This window comes from Rana temporaria, chromosome 3, assembly GCF_905171775.1.
Source record: "Rana temporaria chromosome 3, aRanTem1.1, whole genome shotgun sequence".
Classification (NCBI taxonomy): Eukaryota; Metazoa; Chordata; class Amphibia; order Anura; family Ranidae; genus Rana; species Rana temporaria.
In genome coordinates, this window is record NC_053491.1 from 262,166,339 (window position 1) to 262,186,496 (window position 20,158).

Below are 20,158 nucleotides of genomic sequence, written 5' to 3' on the forward strand. Positions count from 1 at the left end.
ACTCTGCAATACCCCGATACTCTGCAATACCCCAATACTCTGCCTGCCATACCCCATACTCTGCCTGCCATACCCCATACTCTGCCATACCCCGCAATACCTCGATACTCTGCAATACCCCAATACTCTGCAATACCCCAATACTCTGCAATACCCCAATACTCTGCAATACCCCAATACTCTGCAATACCCCAATACTCTGCAATACCCCAATACTCTGCAATACCCCAATACTCTGCAATACCCCAATACTCTGCAATACCCCAATACTCTGCAATACCCCAATACTCTGCAATACCCCAATACTCTGCAATACCCCAATACTCTGCAATACCCCAATACTCTGCAATACCCCAATACTCTGCAATACCCCAATACTCTGCAATACCCCAATACTCTGCAATACCCCAATACTCTGCAATACCCTGCGCAATACTCTGCAATACCCCAATACTCTGCAATACCCCAATACCCTGCGCGATACTCTGCAATACCCAAATACTCTGCAATGCCCCCAATACACCGCAATACCCCAATACTCTGCAATACCCAAATACTCTGCAATACCCAAATACTCTGCAATACCCCAATACTCCGCAATACCCCAATACTCCGCAATACCCCAATACTCCGCAATACCCCAATACTCCGCAATACCCCAATACTCCGCAATACCCCAATACTCCGCAATACCCCAATACTCCGCAATACCCCAATACTCCGCAATACCCCAATACTCCGCAATACCCCAATACTCCGCAATACCCCAATACTCCGCAATACCCCAATACTCCGCAATACCCCAATACTCTGCATATATAATGTTTTGGGGTTCTATGTAATTTTCTAGCAAATAAATGGTGATTTTTTCCATGTAGGAGAGAAATGTCAGAATTGGCCTGGGTGCTCCAGAACGCCTGATGGTGCTCCCTGCATGTTGGGCCTCTGTATGTGGCCACGCCGTGTAAAAGTCGCACACTTGGGGTATCGCCATACTCGGGAGGAATAGGAGAATGTGTTTTGGGGTGTCATTCGTGGTATGAATATGCTATGTGTGAGAAATAACCTGCGAATATGACAGAAACAAGTTTTTATTTATTTATTTTTACAGAATTTTCTGTCGTTTTTCTTTTATAGCGCAAAAAATAAAAAACCCAGAGGTGATCTAATACCACCAAAAGAAAGCTCTATTTGTATGAAAAAAAGGACAAAAATTTCAAATGGGTACAATGTTGTATGACTGAGTAATTGTCATTCAAATTGTGAGAGCACCGAAAGCTGAAAATTGGTTAGGAAGGGGGTTTAAGTGCCCAGTGGTCAAGTGGTTAAATGACTTTTTTTTCTTTAGACATGTCATTTTGTATTACAAGCATGCTATAGACACCCCCCAGGTACAACATTTTAAAAAATATTTCACTTTAAGCATTATTAAAATCACTGCTCTCGAAAAAACTGCATTTTTTAAAACTTTTTTTTTAATTGATACATGTCCCCTGGGGCAGGACCCAGGCCCCCAAACACTTTTTATGAGAATAACTTGCATATAAGCCTTTAAAATGAGCACTTTTGATTTTTCACGTTCGTGTCCCATAGACTTTAAACGGTGTTCGCGTGTTCGGATTTTTTTTTTTCCTGTTCGCATGTTCTGCTGCAGACTGAATCGGGGGGTCATCCCTACTCATAATGTCTGATTTTGCTAAAAGTAAATAAAAGTAAATGTGTTACCCGTTTTGATGAAAGCCACTTGCAGCTGAGTGTGAATATTTTTTTTTTCCTGTTCGCATGTTCTGCTGCGGACTGAATCGGGGGGTCATCCCTACTCATAATGTCTGATTTTGCAAAAAGTAAATAAAAGTAAATGTGTTACCTGTTTTGATGAAAGCCACTTGCAGCTGAGTGTGAATATGGGGCAGGTAGTGGAGGGATATCCCGGAGGAAGTTCAAAGTTCAAAACAATTGGTGGTAGAAATAAAACGGTTCCTTCAAAGCTCTCCACTATGCTGTTTGCTGCTGAGTTGGCTAAAGGCAAAAAAACAAATAACCTTATAAGCTATCAAATGCAGGATTTTCTTGTTTGGTTGTAAATATGTCTAGTGGGAAAAGATAACTTTTACTTGTCATTAAGAAACATATTTATACAGATATTTCTATAAAAATATATTAAAGGGTTACTGTTTCTAAGGTAAAAAAAATGCAAGTCTATAATAAAGCAGATAATATACTGCCAAATTATCAATATACTCATAAATGGGTATTGGAAGGGAAGACTGACAATTGTTCATTATGAGCCAGACAAAATCACTTCCTTCCACATGTTCCAGGGTGTACTTGTGCAGCTTTTTTTTAATACAACTAGCAGGCTGAACGAAAACAAAATAATAGATCCCTGCATCCACACAAGCATGTGGATGCAGGGATCTCCCTTACAATGCTATTATATTCTGGCAGTGGAAACTCCTTCATTCCTGTCAGATTACACAGATCAGCGCTGCAGCTATGGGCTGCAAGCGCTGATTGAATGCCGGTTTTCCAACATGACCATTCCACAGAAGCTGGTCTTTAGACTGGCTTCTGTAGAACAGAGAGGAGTACATACAGAATGAAATCCATCCAGTTTTTGCTGTACCTACCTACATTTCTTAGCCTTTGTGACACTTAATAATTGCCACTATCTTATACCCAAGGGAAATCGGGTGCTCTTCTCAAGCAGCAGGAGGTAAAATCTGGAAATTAAGGTTGTCAAAAACCTTGCAATGTGTATAACATACAGTATAACAAACCCCCTGCCAGTCTGGAGTCAGGCTCAGAGGCCAGTGACTGTAGCTGTTGAGAGATTAACAAGTAGTCAGCTGGACTGATACACAAACAGACTCACTTAGCGAGGCTCACCTAGGGTGCAAGGTCTAAGCACCAGCCGGTCTTCACCAGAGCTCTTGATGGTGTTGATGGGTTTTGCTGCATGCCAATGCCAGGTTGTGGCCCTCAGCATTGCTCAGGCAGGAGGAGAGCAAGCCACGGTCAGGTAGTGAATGAAGCAGATAAGAAACAAGCAAAAGTGTAGTCGACGAACAAGCCAAAAGCACAGTCACGAGTAGTAGCTGGGTGGGTTTAGATGAAAGCATAGTCAACAAGCAACCCAAGGGTCAATAACGAGTGGTAACAAAGATAAGGACAGCTGCAGGTATGCAAAGAAGCAAGATATCAGCTGGAGAGAGCACACAAATCTGACAAACAGCAGGTGCAGTGACATGGCTTAAATCAGGAAGTTCATGGGAAGAGTAAAGAGTTCAAGGTTCACCTGTAGCAAGATACAAGGCAAGGTTGTCCAAGGGATAAGTCATGAAGCTGTCTAACATCTCAGGTAGCACAGCGAGAAGAGCTACACTCGGACACTGTAGAGGTCTCAGGTTCAGATCCCGGCCCTGACACCACCCCCCCCCCCCAACCCCTAATCTAGCTGCCCCCTGCAACAGAATAATATAAATACTTACCTCTCAGACAGGCAACAAGTGAGATATTTGCCATCTTCATCATCCCTGGGTGCCACTGCTAGTAGACACTTCAGGGTGTGTGATAGTGTGTTCCGTGCTGGGCATCATGGTTCTTTCGAAAAGATGCTGGGTGCTGTAGTGATGGAGTGACTGTGCGGACGACCCATGGTGACAGAGTCGCTTTAACTTATTTCCCCCAGCCCTAACCCTTGTGAACCTAAAGGAAATCTATGGTTGCATACAGCAAACACTTCCATGTTACAATATCAGCATGGTAATATCAATGAAAACAATAGTTATATTTGACAATCTATAATAAGTTTACTTAAAAAATCTACTTTCATGTTGTGAGATGCTGGCCATCTCTTTCCACTACTTTCTAAATGCTTTGCAGCCTCTGGGTGGGGGTGAGGGTGGATCCTGATGCCTAAACATTTTTTCCCTTAATGCAAGGAATTAAGGTAAAACATGTTAAGGCCCTAGAACTTTTTTTTTTAAAAAAAAGTTTTTTATTAAACAATTTACATTTGGAACATAGTTCTGCAAGTTACAAGGCAATACTGGAGAAATGCATAAAACAAAGAAATATGGCTTATACACATATAGGCACAGTAGATCAAAAAACTTTTTCAGATCGAACAATGGACTCAGTAACTATAAATGAACCTACACTATTCATGGGATTGTACGCTAGAAGAATTTATAGGTTTACGGACCCTCAGTGCATATGTCTGTGGACTCAAGCCATCTATCCCAAATTTTGTTGTACTTATCTGGACAACCTCTGTTAATGTATATTAACTTTCTGTAGGGAAGTGTGTTATTTATATCTAGTTTACAGTCATTGAAGCTGGGGGGAGTGGGTCTCATCCACTGTCTGGCTATAATTTTTCTAGCAGAAAACAATGTTTCATGCAAAAATGTTTTAGTGAATTTGTCTATTTCAGAATCGGGGAATATCCCCAGTAAGCATTGTTTGGGGTCCAGGGTCAATGGGGATCCCATGTCATCATGGAGGAAGTCCACAATCTGCTTCCACAGACCCTGAAGGACCGGGCACGCCCAAAGTAGATGGAAGAATGTTCCTGTCGTTGGATTGCACATTGTGCACAAGGTAGAAGACTGTTGTCGAAAGCGGGCGATTCTTAGGGGGGTGAGATATGCCCGGTGCACCAGGTATAACTGGGTCAGCCTATCGGAGAGCTTGGGGGATACAGTCTTGCATGCGTCAAGTGCTTCACTCCACTCAAGGCCTTAGAACTTTAAATAATTCTTTATATGTATATTAATGTCATCCAGAAAACACCCTGCTATTTGCTAAAGTCAGAATATCAACCAAATTTACCTTAACCGCCTTTGATCCGGTAGGTTTTACTTCCTTCATGACCAGGCCATTTTTTGCTTTTTAGCACCGCGCTACTAAACTTGGGTACACATGATCTGAACATTCAGACAGTGTGTATAGCTACCTATTCGACAGAAGCTGGTCTTACGACTGGTTTCTGTTAAATGGTCTTGCAGAAAAAACAGCATCCGTCCACCAACCAATCAGCACTGGCAGCCAATGGCTCAGTGTGTTCTGTCACAGAGGCAGTTCCCCTGTCAAAACACAACAGCATAGCAGCAGAGGTCACAGCACTAACACTGTTTAGGTAGTATGGTGACCTCTCTTTTTTTTTTTTTTTATTCAGCCCGCTGGGTTAACCGAAAAAAATTGTAGGCGTTTACTTAGCCTATGAGTGTGACAGGCACAGTGACTACATTACTGTAATATTTTTGACATGTTGTGCATTATTGGATGGATGGAAGTCTCTCTCCTGTAATTGACTGCTTTCTTACCTTGTTTTTTACAATGTTAACGTGAAAAATGTTTTTTAAAGAATACTTGATTAAAAAAAAAAAAAAACACATACGATTCAAAGTTCAAAACGTAAAAAACGACAGCGTTGTGTCCAGGTGTATATAAAATCTCAATAAATGTGTTAATCTCCAATATATAACAAACAAGTTGTAATTACTCTAAATATTAGAACCTTCCTAGTGATTCTGCAGTGATAATGGCATGTGAAAAAAAAAAAATATATGAAACTTAATATAATACCACAATTAAGCACTTGACCACTGCAGTACGACAAAATACGTCCTTGACTTTGTGCGGTGATATCTGAATGATGCCTGCAGCTACAGGCATCATTCAGATCTCACCGTCTTCAGCCGGCGATTCTGTGCACAATAATAAAGATCAAAGCGGCAGTTCCGCCACTTGATCGTTCTTATAAGCAGCAGGAGGGGACGTCACCCCCCTCCCGCCGCCATCCGGTGCTTCTCCGGGCTCTCCCGTGCCATCGGGGGCCCGGAGAGCGAATCGGCCGGCGCTGGCTGGGGAAGCATAGAGGTGACTGGTGACCAGATGGTCACCAGTCATCTCTATGACCGTCGGAGGCCCGGGCGCGACGTTATGACGTCACACCCGGTACCCGGAAGTAAACAAAGCCGCAATCGTGGCTGTAGGTGTGAGATCGGTGAATGTATTTTCACTGATTTCATGCTTGTAAGCCTGGAGGAGAGATGTGGGGTCTTATTGACCCCACATTTCTCCATAAAGAGGACCTGTCACACTGATTCCTATTACAAGGGGTGTTTACATTCCTTGTAATAGGAATAAAAGTGATCAAAAATAAATAAAAATTAAAAATAAAAGTGTAAAAATAAAAATATATATATATATTTTTTTAAACGCCCCTATCCCCGGTAGCTCGCGCGCAGAAGCGATCACTCATGCAAGTCCCGCCCACACACAGCACAGCACTTCCACCATATCACAGCACAGCACTTCCACCATATCACAGCACTCCCCCCCCCCCCGCATATCACAGCACTTCCACCATATCACAGCACAGCACTCCCCCCCCCCCGCATATCACAGCACAGCACTTCCACCATATCACAGCACAGCACTCACCCCCCGCATATGACAGCACAGAACTTCCACCATATCACACCCCTCCCCCCCTGCATATCACAGCACTCCCCCCCCCGCATATATCACAGCACTCCCCCCCCCCCGCATATCACAGCACCCCCCCCCCCCGCATATCACAGCACTCCCTCCCCCCCGCATATCACAGCACTCCCTCCCCCCCGCATATCACAGCACAGCACTCCCCCCCGCATATCACAGCACAGCACTCCCCCCCGCATATCACAGCACTCCCCCTAACTTATTCACACATGATGCAAAGCCTGACAGGATCGGACAAAGTGCGGGACTTTTCAAGTGAAAGGCAGATGATTGATTGCAGGGACCGTCCCACTGCCTAGTAACCAATTACCCGCTTCTTAACTCGAAAAGTCCCGCCCTTTGTTTGGACCTGTCACGCTTCATGTCTTGTGTGACCAATGTAGCAGAGGGGAGGGGGAAGTGCTGCGGAGGGGAAGTGCTGCAATCTTAAAAAAGGGACAGTCCGTGCCGTGGGCCGGGTAAATCGCCTTGGCGGGCCGTATGTTTGAGGACCCCTGATTTAGAGTGATCATCACTTGTTTGTTATATATTTGAGTTTAACACATTTATTGACATTTTATTTACACCTGAACACAGAACTGTAATGTTTCACTTTTTTTTATCTTTGATTGAGGTCCCTCAATTTGATAACATCTGGACGGGATTAATAATTAGCACCATCTTGGCATGGTTCACTTTACTTTCATGCTTCAAAGTTCAATTCTCAATTGTTTCATGCAGTTTCTTTAAAAAATATATATATATATATATATATATATATATATATATTTTAAAGAAACTGCATGAAACAATTGAGAATTGAACTTTGAAGCATGAACTCAAATTAAAATCTCTGAATGATTTATGGTGACTTTAGGTATATATATATATATATAATATATATATATATATATATATATATATATATATATATATATATATATATATATATACCTAAAGTCACCATAAATCATTCAGAGATTTTAATTTGAGTTACCGTAATTTTCTATATCCATACATCTACAGTTCATTCTGCTCTCAATATTGCCCTTTTGTAGCCAACCATTTAGATGCACTGAGAGCAGAGACTACAAGTGTAAGTAATGAGAAATGACAGGCCAGAGTGAAAGAGAACGCATCCCATTTTTCTCCCTACTGGCCACTGGATGGTACAGAGTTTAGCTGTGCTGTGCCGATTGTTCCCTTGATTACTGTTCCAAAAGCAGGCCTTATAGAACGTAATCAAACAACTGATGGGCACAGCTGAAGCCTACACCATCCAGTGGCCAGCTCTATCCCTGGAACATGCACATATCAAAGGGTGCCCAGTGTTCTTTTGCTCGGTAAGTGGACACTGGAAGGAACCATGGGAAATTGTTTTCGCAATTAGCAAGGAGATTATTTTTTCCCCACCCCCCACTGGCTGTTATAAAGAGCTGGAAATTCTTAAACTGGAGCTGCAGCTACAGGGCTGGACTAGGGATATATGACATTTTTTAAGTAAAAAAAAAAATTTAACAGTAAGAATACAGCATTTTGAGTCAGTGAGTAGGTGCATTTTCCCCCACTTACATTTAACAGATATTTTAAAATTTGGAGGAAGTTCCAGACACACTTGGATTTCCCCTCCTGGAGCAGTGTCGGCTCTCTTAAACTCATCCTCAGAATATATACTACTGAGTGCTAGCAGTTCATCCTCCTGGGCCTCCTGATTTTCAGTGGACATTGGTTATCTGTGAATGTCATCACACAGAGTATGTTAATCATTTTAGTACAGTTGCAATTACTATAAACACACAGAATAAAATCAGTTCCTTATTAGGTTTAAAAACCAAATGTCAGTTAAAAAATTACAGTCAATTTCACAATAAAGCTTGTAATAACACGTTTAAGAACTTTAGAGTGATGCATTTCTGTTTTCAATACTATACTATATATTTTCCCAATCAAGGCAATAGAGTTTTCACGGCGGTAAAAAGTCGGTCGTGAAAACCGAGAACCCGCCAGGAAAACTGCCATGGAGCTTTGGCCGGGAATCCCAGCCGTGTGTATGCTCCATGGGCACTACCTCGCAGTGTTTCCCTTAGAGTATTAGTAAAAGCCACCGGGAATCCCGACAGGAAAATAGAGAACAGGTTCTCTATTTTCCCGTCGGGATTCCCGTCTGTTTTCCTGATGGGAAAACTGCTAAGAAGCATACACATGTCCGGTTTTCCCGGCCAAAAGCTCTCTTGGCAGTTTTCCTGGCAGGAAAACCGGTCGTGTCTATGGGGCTTTAGAAGCGAAACCTGGTTGTCTATGTCAAACCCTCATTCATTATGACTTGGATACCCCAAAAGCAAAAACTCCCAGCCTAAATTCCTGATACTTTTCCTGTCTAGCTGAAAGTTTTGGGTGTTTCTGCCAACCACTGTTGGTTCCACCCATTGCAGTCTTCCTTAAAAAAATAAATAAAATCAACAAGTAGAAAGGGAACCCTTGATATTGACCAGAGCAGATGTGCAGAGCCAGGAACTAAAAAACAGATACCTCCCCTATAGATCCCTAAGCAATGCAAGAAATTGTTAGGTGGTTTAGTTCTTCAGCATCTACCAAAAACATACATAATTATCAATTTTGGGGGAACTGACCCTTTAATTTTTTTACTGTAAAGTGTCCTTGAAAAAAAAATGCTAACCTTCCTGTTAATACACTTCACACAAAGTTTCAGAATAGCACCACAGTGGGAGTATGTATCCTTCTTGATAACCAAGGGTCAGGATATAAAAAAGAAAAAAAAAAACACACACAACTTAATTACCGTAATTTAAAGCTGAATTCCGGGTATGTTTTTTATTGCATAGTTACATTGATCCAGCTTGTAAGTAAATATATTCAATATCAGTGGGCAGTGGTAGTAAAGTGATTTCCCCAGCTGCCCTTCTGTATAGTAAACACAGGGGTTGCTCCATTGTTTTGTTCTCACTACACGTTTGCCCCTGGCATGTATGTGGCTCAACATACAGCTTAAACCTTGCATCCTAAAATAACCAGACTGTCTGTAAATTTGGATCTTTATTACAATGAACAGGTGGTGCCCATATAAGAACGAGCGGTGAAACTAGAAATAAACAGATAAATGAACATATAAGAATTACATGAACATAAACAAATGTCCACTAGGTATACAGGTAAACAATCTTTAGCATACCAGCGATGCTGCCTAAGGCTCGATTCACACCTATGCATGTTCCTTTTGAGTATTTTTGCAGTGCTTTTTTGAGTTGCTTGCTGCGTTTTTTGACTTGCGTTTTTACTGCGATTTTGCGTTTTAATTTTTTTTTTACATCAATTTTAATTTTTTTACAATTCATTTAACAACCAGCTAAAAAATCACGGTAAAAACGCAGTACTTGCGTTTTGGATGCGGGTCCATTGAATTCTATTACATGCAAAACGCTGCTTTTTGCAGGAAAAAAAGTCCCTGATCCTTTCCAAAAACGTAGAGGCACAAAAAAGCATTGATGTGAACATGTTCCATAGGAAACCATGTTAAAAAATGTCCCTGCATTTCTGCAAAATGCATCAGAAAAAGCATTAGCGTGAATGGAACCTTAGAAGGACCAGGATTTTCCTAGGAAACATGTGGTGCAGGCTTAGCTGGCTCCATGCCGTCTATCTCAGTGGAAAAGGTGAAAGAGTTGTAGTAGGAAGTGGAGCAAGTTCCCAGTGATATGACAGGAAATGTGTATTAACCATAGAACACTGCCCATCAATAGTCTTTTGTTAAGAGTGGCAACTAGTGGTAGTATTGCAAGTCCAGAAGATATTATTTTCCTTGTAGGCCGAAGGCATGACATTCATCATCACAGCCACTATTTATAGAATGCCAATTATTGTTTCAATGAATTCAAAGTGTTCTATGATTGGGAGAGGTGGGGAGGACAGATGGTGACATCAAGATCGCTTTCTTGCTCAATCAAAAAATGCCTTGTATTTATTTACTGAAAAAAAAAATACAAGGCACTCTGTGAATGACAGCTGTGCTGAGCAAGCAACCTGTGTCTGCACTATGCAGAAGGGGAGCCGCTCAGCACAGGACATGGAAGACCAGGCTGACAACTAAAGTGAGTGCCCACTTTCACAATGATACCACTAATGTCAAAGATGTATACTTGGTGAAAGCTGGACAAATGTAACTGTAGCGGTACCCCTGTGGGGGCTGCTAATAGACTCTAAACCCCACTGGTTACCTCGACTTTTCAAATCCCCTCTTACCTCTGACACCTTGGGTTCCATCCTGCAATGTTGCGTTAGTAATGAGGAACTCACACAGAATCACTCAGATATGAGACAAAGAATGAACACAAAGAATGGCATGAATAAAACACAGCTTAAGTTGGACAGAGTATTTCTCATAACTGGTATACAAAGGTGATCAACATAAATCCTCTATCAGATCTATGTGAACAGGTATACAGAGACATAAATATCCAACACCCTTAACACATGTATTGGATACCATAATCAGTAATAGACATACAAATAACACAATGTAACTTGAGTAATATCCTACAAATTGGCTCCCTCTAGGTTGTAGTTCAATGATTAAGCAATAAGATGCAAAGCAGTGGCACATAACAAAGAGGAGATGATAAATGTTCTTTCAATTCTGGATAGCTTCAGCTAGCCTGTAGTTTATACTACAGTGTAATTTGTAATCCAAAGTAAGGAGGAGACATAAAAGGAAAAGAGCAAGATGGACTAATTGATGCTTTGTGTGAAGAAATTTTACCACATGTGTGTTCCTCTTTTATTGCAATAAGGAGTTGATTACAGTACTGACTTCTGGGCGCAATGGGGAAGAATAGGCCCGAAGCGCCTGTTACGTGAGGTCTGTAAGGAAGTAGATTTACTTTGCGTAGAACTACAGGTATCACCAGCCAGTCTGTAAAAGAACTACTCAGCAATACTGTTATCACTATCAGGATGGGCTGTGCCCTCTCGCCACTATGGACATCAGATGAATGGAGGGTTCCAGCCGGAATTTCCTGGTGCCTATGTCCTGTGGAAATGGCGCCACACTGTGCCTCCCGGTGGACTGGAATGCAGGTGTACCCCGATGATCCGGAGCGCAGGCCGGTCCCTTCGCTGGGGTAGCGGTGCTGTCCTCTGAGGTTCCTCTTAGACAGGCAATCCGGCTCTCCGCTGTATAGGCCACAGACTCTCACTACCTGTCAGGCAGACCTCCTGCTGGCAGGTTCAGAATGGCGTCCAGAGAGGGTGGAAACAGGCCTTATCCACCTTTTTATGTCTTCTCCCAGCAGGCTGTTCTGTGCGCACTGCATTCTGTGTCCCGTGGTCTAGATTGGCCCAGCCAACAGAGTCACTTCCTGGTCCCAGACTACATGTTCCATAATGCATTTCTCTGGTCATTCTCACAGGATGAAAAAAAACACTCAGAGTCCAGCATGCACTAGAGCAGGGGTCTCCAAACTGCGGCCCTGGGGCCAGATGCGGCCCTTTGCGTGCCTTAATGCGGCCCTTGGGGCACTGTTTCATCCAACTCCAATAGGGCATAATTCTTGTTGCTAACACCAATGGGGCACTATTCCTCCAACTGACACCATCAATTCTTTCCATTAAACACCAACGATGGGGCACTAGTCCTTCCACTGACACCAAAGATATGGTATTATTTACTCTCACTGGATACCTGGACATTTTCTACTCTGAATGGCCCTAGTCTGGCCCCCCTAAAGTCTGAAGGACCATAAACTGGCCCTTTGTTTAGAAAGTTTGGAGACCCCTGCACTAGAGGGAGCCAAACCCATACATGAAAACAACTGTCTATTAATGATTATACAGTAGCAAACCTTGGCTCCATAACTATGCAGAAAAACTGTACCAAGAATTCAGCTTTAACCTCCAGCTTATAATAAATAATCAAAACCTCCAGAAAAAAATTAAGATGAATATGAGTAGTATAAGTAAGAAATACACATTGGGGGTTATTTACGAAAGGCAAATTCAGTTTGCACTACAAGTGCAGTGAAAGTGCACTTGGAAATGCAGTCGCTGTAAATCTAAGGGGTAGATCTAAAATGAGGGGAAGCTCTGCTGATTTTATTATCCAATCATGTGCAAGCTAAAATGCTGGATTTTATTTTCCTTGCATGTCCCCCTTTGGATCTACAGCGACTGCACTTCCAAGTGAACTTTTAGTGCAATTTCAAGTGCATTTTGCACTTGTAGTGCAAAGTGGATTTGCCCTTAGTAAATAACCCCCATTGTTTTATCCAAGTCAATTACAATTAGCTCCAACAGAAAACTAACCAAGGATTGTAAAATAGCCTAGAAAGGTTCATACCAAAACAGCTTGCCCTGGTCTAAATGCACAAGCAGTCAGCATTGTTGCATATAGATAAATCAACACATCCCACCACCATTAGAATTCACTTAAAGGATAAGTTCATCTTTTGGAGCATGTTAAACGTTACATATCCCAGGTCCAGTCCGCCCCCCTGCACCCCTCGACAACGTGGATGGGGAGGTGGCAATTTCTTCCCGCACATGCTGTCACATTTTAAAAACTGCATAGCTGTGCGGGGCTCTGCCGGTACAGCTGCATCAATCATTCACAGAAAACTGTTAATGAGAAAACTACAAGCCCCATCCCCCACCGCGGATGAGTTCCCTCATAGTTCATTGATACTTCCTGCAGCTTTGCAACTGTAGATTTACTTATATAGAAAAACGCTCCATTTGGTATTTATATATTTCACATTTGTATCAAGAGGGCTTGGCATATTTCAATGTAAACATAAATGCTGCAAATACCAAATTTTTGAGCGGAGATCGCGATCACACGACCAGCCAGATTTCTCCTCTCCTCCTCTGAGATGCAGCGGGCCAGGCCGAAATTCCCCCGCTGACATCAGTTGGGAGAGGAGGAGCGATCCGGCCTGTCATGTGATCGCGATCTCTGATCTGAAATTAGGTATTTGCAGCCATAATTTTTATAAATCATACACAGAGGGAGACACTACAATAGGAGGCAGTACGGATGGTGCACACAAGTTAGTGTTATTCAAGCAGCAGGAGGGAGGGCGGCACTGTCACAAGCTGACAGGCAGGGAGGGGGAGAGAGCTGGGCTGCCGATGAAGGAGGCGCGTAAACATTGTAGGTTTACATAGGGGAGGGTAGAAACTGGCAGGATCAGCCAGTTTTTTTTTTAGGTGTTACTAGGGGCCAAAATGACACAGCACAAGCACTGTGTCTTATAACATGCTTTAACCACTTGCCGCCCGCCCACCGTCAAATGTTGAATGGACGGTGCGGCTCTCGTTCTGGGTGGACGTCATATGGGTGGACACAGGGTTGCGCAGCGATCGAGGCCAAACCGTGTTGCTAGTACATAGCACGACCCTTTTCTCTGTAAACAGCCACTAATGCGGCTCTTGAACCATGTGATCGGACAGGTCCCAGAAGACTTCGGAACCAATCACAGAGTGCAGCGCCGCTCGCGCATTCGTGTTGTGGGCACCCGGTTGTGAAGCCGCAAGCTGTCACAGCTGAGTGCCCATAGAAATTATGCGTCCGCCGAGGGAGGAGAGAGGAAAAAAACTGCTGGGGTGAGTGCATCGCTGGACCGTGGGACAGGCAAGTGTGTGTTTATTAAAAGTCAGCAGCTACAGTTTTTGTAGCTGCTGCCTTTTAATAAACACACAAATTACTGGAATTCCGCTCTAAGAAAAAAAAACACACACACAAATAGAAAGCCTTGCAAAATGATTCACAGCAATCTAGATCTCTTATTACTATATATATATATATATATATATATATATATATATATATATATATATATATATATATATATATATATATATATATATATATATATATATATAATTGACCTCAAATGTATAAAACATACCTCGGTGATGTAAGACTGAAAAGGAAATTGAGGACTAACTAGAGGAATTCTTCATGAAGTTGAGCCATGCTGAATCTAGTGACAGTAATGGAAAGACAATCAGTTAGTTATGCTCATAACCCTATAACAAATATGCATCACACTTTTAAATCTACAGCAAATATTAATGCTGTTTGCTGGTTTAGTATGATAAAGGTAAAGGTAAATGCAAAGTATATTGACCAATCAGAATTCATTTTCATTAACAACACTTTTCATTTTCAGAACAGGTTTGAGCCCTGGTTCACACTGGGTACGATTTGGAACGATTTGAGATGCGATTTGACATGTCAAATCGGCGGCATTTGCCGGCAATGGCACTGTCCTAATCAGTGCGACGCCGCATCTGCGATTGATTGATTGATTGATTGATTTATTGGATTTGTAATGCGCCAAATACTGACCCGTCAGGGAAGCGTCTAAGCGCAGAAGACATACCTGTAAATAGATAAATCAAGTCAGGGAAAGAAAATAGAAGGAAAAGAAAAAAGGAGAGCACAAAAAAGCAAACTACCAAGGAACAACAGGGAAAACTAACGTGACTCAGCCTGCTTTTCCCTCAAAAAACCAAGTTTTTATCCTTTTACGAAAGGCCATAATGGAGGGGAGAGACCGGATAGAAACAGCGATTTCAAAAAGTAGTTCCTGTACTACTTTTTTGCGATTTCGGGCCAAAATCGCTTAGCCTAGGTTCACACTGCTGCGAATTCAAAATCGCGGTAAAATGCAAGATTTTACCGCGATTTTGCGGCTGCGATTTTGCCGCGATTTCGGCCGCAATTTAATGTAAATCGTGGCCCGAAATCGCAAAAAGTAGTACAGGAACTACTTTTTGAAATCGCAGATGCGGCGTCGCACTGATTAGGACAGTGCCATTGCCGACAATTGCCGCCGATTTGAGATGCGATTTGACATGTCAAATCGCATCTCAAATCGTTCCAAATCGTACCCAGTGTGAACCAGGGCTTTAGGTCTTAACCAGGAATACATTTTTCTTTGCTCCATATTTCCAAATCTGATAAAAAGTGGGAGAAAATTGGTTGCTAGGAATTATGCTTTTTCAACATCATTGCTGCTCTGTCTTGAGTTCCTTGAATTATAAAAAAGGAACTTCAGGCAAAACATTATTTTCTAGATTTAGCGGAGAACCTATGTCAGGTTTTTATTGCTGTCTATGTCCCATTTGAAAAAACTTCCAGCTTCAGAGACACAAACGGGAAAAGAGAGGAAATCTCCCCAAAATGAAGATAACACCCAGCTTGGACAGCTGTCACTGGAACAAAGGCTCCCAGAAGGAGAACATTTGACATCTCAATTGTGTCCTTTTTTTTTATCAGTTCCAGATTGATGTTTTGCAATCCTAGCATAAAAAGTTTGATTAACTTGTGTAAAATGTTCGCCCCAGTGTGAACCGGCTCTAAAAGTCTTGGGCCTATTGTGTAATTGTATCAAAAGACAGATCTTTCCACTAGTGAATTCCAATATATAAAGAAAAGAGGATAAAGATCAACACAATGGGGTTGATTTACTAAACATGGAGAGTGAAAAATCTGGTGCAGCTCTACATAGAAACCAATCAGCTTCCAGGTTTTATTGCCAAAGCTTAATTGAACAAGCTGAAGTTAGAAGCTGATTGGCTACCATGCACAGCTGCACCAGATTCTGTGTGCTCCAGATCTAGGCTGGGTTCACACTACTACACTACTTTCATCCTACTTTGCTCTGTGTTCAATGTTTCCCTATGAGAGCGTCTTGTAGTGTCCTACACAAGTCGGTCCGACTTTGAAAATGCTCCCTGTACTACTTTTGGTCCTGCATTGATCCTACTTCAGGCCCATTGAATATCATTGAAGTCGGACCAAAGTAGTATCCTGTTCATGAAAGTAGGATGGATGTAGGACCAATGTAGGATAAATGTAGGACCAATGTAGCAGAGCAAAGTAGGATGAAAGTAGTGTAGTAGTGTGAACCCAGCCTCAGTAAATGAATCCCAATATGTACGTTGAACAGTTTGTGGTTTGTGTGTTCTGTCTATAGTTGTCTTGGTTTAATTCTAAATTTTAAAGTGGTTGTAAACCTCAGGCATTAAATATGAACAAAGCATATCCCTGTTTAGGCCAGTTTCACAGTGGGGCCATGGCCATTCCAGCGGTGCTTTAGCGATATTTAAGCGGCGCTTTTCGGCTTCTAGTGGGGCGCTATTAACGCTTCCGAATCGCTTTTTAGGCATTTTGAAGCACTGCCCATTCATTTCGATGGGCAGGGCGTTTTGGGAGCGGTGTATATAGCGCTACCAAACCGCCCCAGTGTGAAAGCACTCGGGCTTTCACATTTGGGTGGCATGGGAGGCAGTTTTCAGGTGCTATTTCTAGCGCTAAAATGCCAGAAAACTGCCTCAGTGTGAGAGGGGTCTTATTGTGTAAAACAAATCATTTAACTTAAGCGATCACCCGCTGAGCAGGCCAATACACTGGTGGAGTCCACCCCATGTGAAAGAGTCCTAACTGTCTTGATGGGGGAATACATTTTACAATGAATTTTACTGCAATTGTACTTTACAATTATTAACCACTACAGGGTGATGGCTGTGCGCCAAATCACGTGTATGTATATATATATATATATATATATATATATATATATATATATATATATATATATATATATACGGTATATATACACACACACATATAAACAGCAGAAGTCGACCTGTGGGTGCCGGGCACTCGATATCCTCTGGCACCCGCTGATCATAGATAAAGAACACATATATGTGTAAACAAGTCAGATAGCTGTTCTGACAGAGGGAAAGGGATGAATTCTGTGTTCCTACAAAGCAAGGACTAGAATACATTTCTTCCCCTAGTAAAAACAGCACACAGTGAACACCAAAACACCAGATAGGCACACATGTAACCCTTTGATAGCCTCTGATGTTTAACCCATTCCCAGCCAGTGTCATTAGGACAGTGACAGTGCATATTTTTAGCAATGATCACTGTATTAGTGTCACTGGTTCCCACAAAGTGTCACTTAAAGCAGAGGTCCGGCGCTTAAAAAAAAAAATCTAGAAGTTAGCAGCTACAAAGACTGTTCATCGCACATCCGATTGTTTACATACATACAGGCACGGATGAGCAACCCTGGACACAAAGTTCATGGCACATCCAATTGTTTACATACATACAGGTAAGGATAAACAACCCCGGACACAAAGTTCATGGCACAACCGATCTTTTACATACATACAGGTAAGGATAAACAACCCCGGACACAAAATTCATGGCACATCCGATCTTTTACATACATACAGGTAAGGATAAACAACCCCGGACACAAAGTTCATGGCACATCCGATCTTTTACATACATACAGGTAAGGATAAACAACCCCGGACACAAAGTTCATGGCACATCCGATCTTTTACATACATACATACATACATACAGGTAAGGATAAACAACCCTGGATACAAAGTTCATGGCACATCCAATCGTTTACATACATACAGGCACGAATGAACAACCCTGTACACAAAGTTTATGGCACAACCGATCGTGTACATACATACAGGCACGGATGAACAACCCTGGACACAAAGTTCATGGTACATCCGATCGTTTACATACATACATACAGGTGCAGATGAACAACCAAGGACACAAAGTTCATGGCACAGCCACACCAGAATGTATGTAAACAATGGGATGTGCGGTGAGCAGCGTAGAGCCAATGCCTGTCACTGATTTGTGCTGAAGGTTGGTACACAAGATTTGGGCCATTTTTATGTTGTACAGACCTATGTGCCCATGTGATTATGCCCAAAAGGGGTTAAAGAAATAGAAGCTGTTTGTAGCATACTAAAGTTAGGATTTCTTTTTTTTTAAATGTTTCCGAGAAGAGGGAAGCAAGGACAATGGTTAGCATAGAACTTAGAATAGATGTTGTGTGTATTGGCTCCTTGTATAGAGCAGGAATGACTCACACATGAGGACATTACGCCTCTACCTACTATAGGAAGTGCAGGGAATCATTACACATCACACTCAGGGGTCGTATAACACAGCCGGCCTATCTATACCAGGCCAGCACACAGGACTCTGCCTGGGCACTGAGCCGTTCTATAGAAACCATGATTCCCCACAATCACACAGCCTGACAACTACACAATCACCAACCTGACAAGAACAGACACTATCTTCACGGCCACACAGGAACGTGCAGATCAGGAAGTTACAATGGGATACAAACCGACCACAGCGCCACGTAGCGGCCCAGAGGACTCAGAGCGTTTCCTCCTGATTGCGGGACAGTGCCTGGGAGCTGCTTCATGTGGCACATTGCTTTTGTGGGAAAGATTCATGTTATACGATGGCAGTATTATAAAGCTGTATAAAATCTAAAAACAGACATATTTTATATTGCAGGAAAATACATAAAAGATGGGCGTTTGACGGTGGTCTTTGGATATATATATTCTAACATCAAATATACACACATATTTAAAAAAAAAAGAAGATTAATTGGTCCAAAAAAAAAGATTGCTAAAACAATAAATACATCCAGAGGACATCAAGGAGCCCACGTATATAAAAACAAATATATGAGAAGCAGTCAGATGTTTTGTGGTACATGAAGACGTGGCATATACCATGAAACATGATGGCAAGCTCCACGTTACATCTGACTGATTCTCATATATTTATTTTTATATACGTGGGCTCCTTGATGTCATATGGATGTATTTCTTGTTTTAGCAACATTTTTTTTGGACCGATTAATCTTCTTCTTTTTTATATATGTGTGTATATTTGATGTTAGAATATATATCCAGAGACTACCATCAAACGCCCATCTTTTATGTACTTTCCTGCTTTTTGACTATCGAGTTGGTGCTGTCTTAATATTAGGCTATTTAAAGCGGAGGTTCACCCTTTAAAACATTTTTTGACATCACGCAAAGTCGCGCCATCCTACCGACACAATGCCAGTGTTTTGTTTTTTTTCAGCACATACCTCTTAATCCCGATTTTCACCTCACGGCGATCCCGCGGGAGTGGGCGTTCCCAAGCACTGCCTGTGATTGACAGGCTTCCGAACGGCGCATATTGCGCGTCACAGGTTGCCGAAAAAACCCGAACGTCGGTGCGGCTCTATACGGCGCCTGCGCACCGACGTTCGGGTTCTGTCGGCAACCTGTGACGCGCAGTATGCGCCGTTCGGAAGCCTGTCAATCACAGGCAGTGTTTGGGAACGCCCACTCCCGCGGGATCGCCGTGAGGTGAAAATCGGGATTAAGAGGTATGTGCTGAAAAAAAAAAAAAACACCGGCATTGTGTCGGTAGGATGGCGCGACTTTGTGTGATGTCAAAAAATGTTTTAAAGGGTGAACCTCCGCTTTAACTGCTTCCACACCGCCCCCCTTCACATTTACTGCCACCCAGGTGCGCCAAACAAGGTATCTGTACATTGTTTCCTGTTGTTGGCTCTGGGGCGCACACGTGCCACCGGAGCCACGCTCCTGCAGTGATTGGACACAGTGGAAGCCAATCAGCAGGTCCCGGCGGCCATTCGTAGGAAATGTAAACAAGGCAGACTGTTGTTCTGTCACAGAGGGAGAGAGAGATCTCTTGTGTTCCTGCTAATCAGGAACACAGATACCTTGCTTCTTCCAGTCAGTCCACCCCCCCCCAGTTAGAAATCACTAC

General features: G+C 42.4%; 1 protein-coding gene across 5 annotated transcripts in view; it reads right to left on the bottom strand.

Moving 5' to 3' along the window:
• The window catches only part of RNF14 (ring finger protein 14), a 74,550-nt gene extending 55,784 nt beyond the window's left edge, over positions 1–18,766 (bottom strand). The window contains exons 1-5 of one of the 5 annotated variants that reach the window (XM_040344614.1): positions 18,629–18,712; positions 14,412–14,486; positions 10,750–10,771; positions 8,065–8,225; positions 1,868–2,019 (exon numbers count right to left, since the gene is read on the bottom strand). In XM_040344614.1, coding sequence (XP_040200548.1) covers positions 1,868–2,019; positions 8,065–8,218 — 306 coding nt within the window. In that variant the 5' untranslated portion in view covers positions 8,219–8,225; positions 10,750–10,771; positions 14,412–14,486; positions 18,629–18,712. The other 4 variants (XM_040344613.1, XM_040344615.1, XM_040344616.1 and 1 more) reach the window with 4 other exon arrangements.
• Between the last annotated feature and the right edge of the window lie 1,392 nt (positions 18,767–20,158).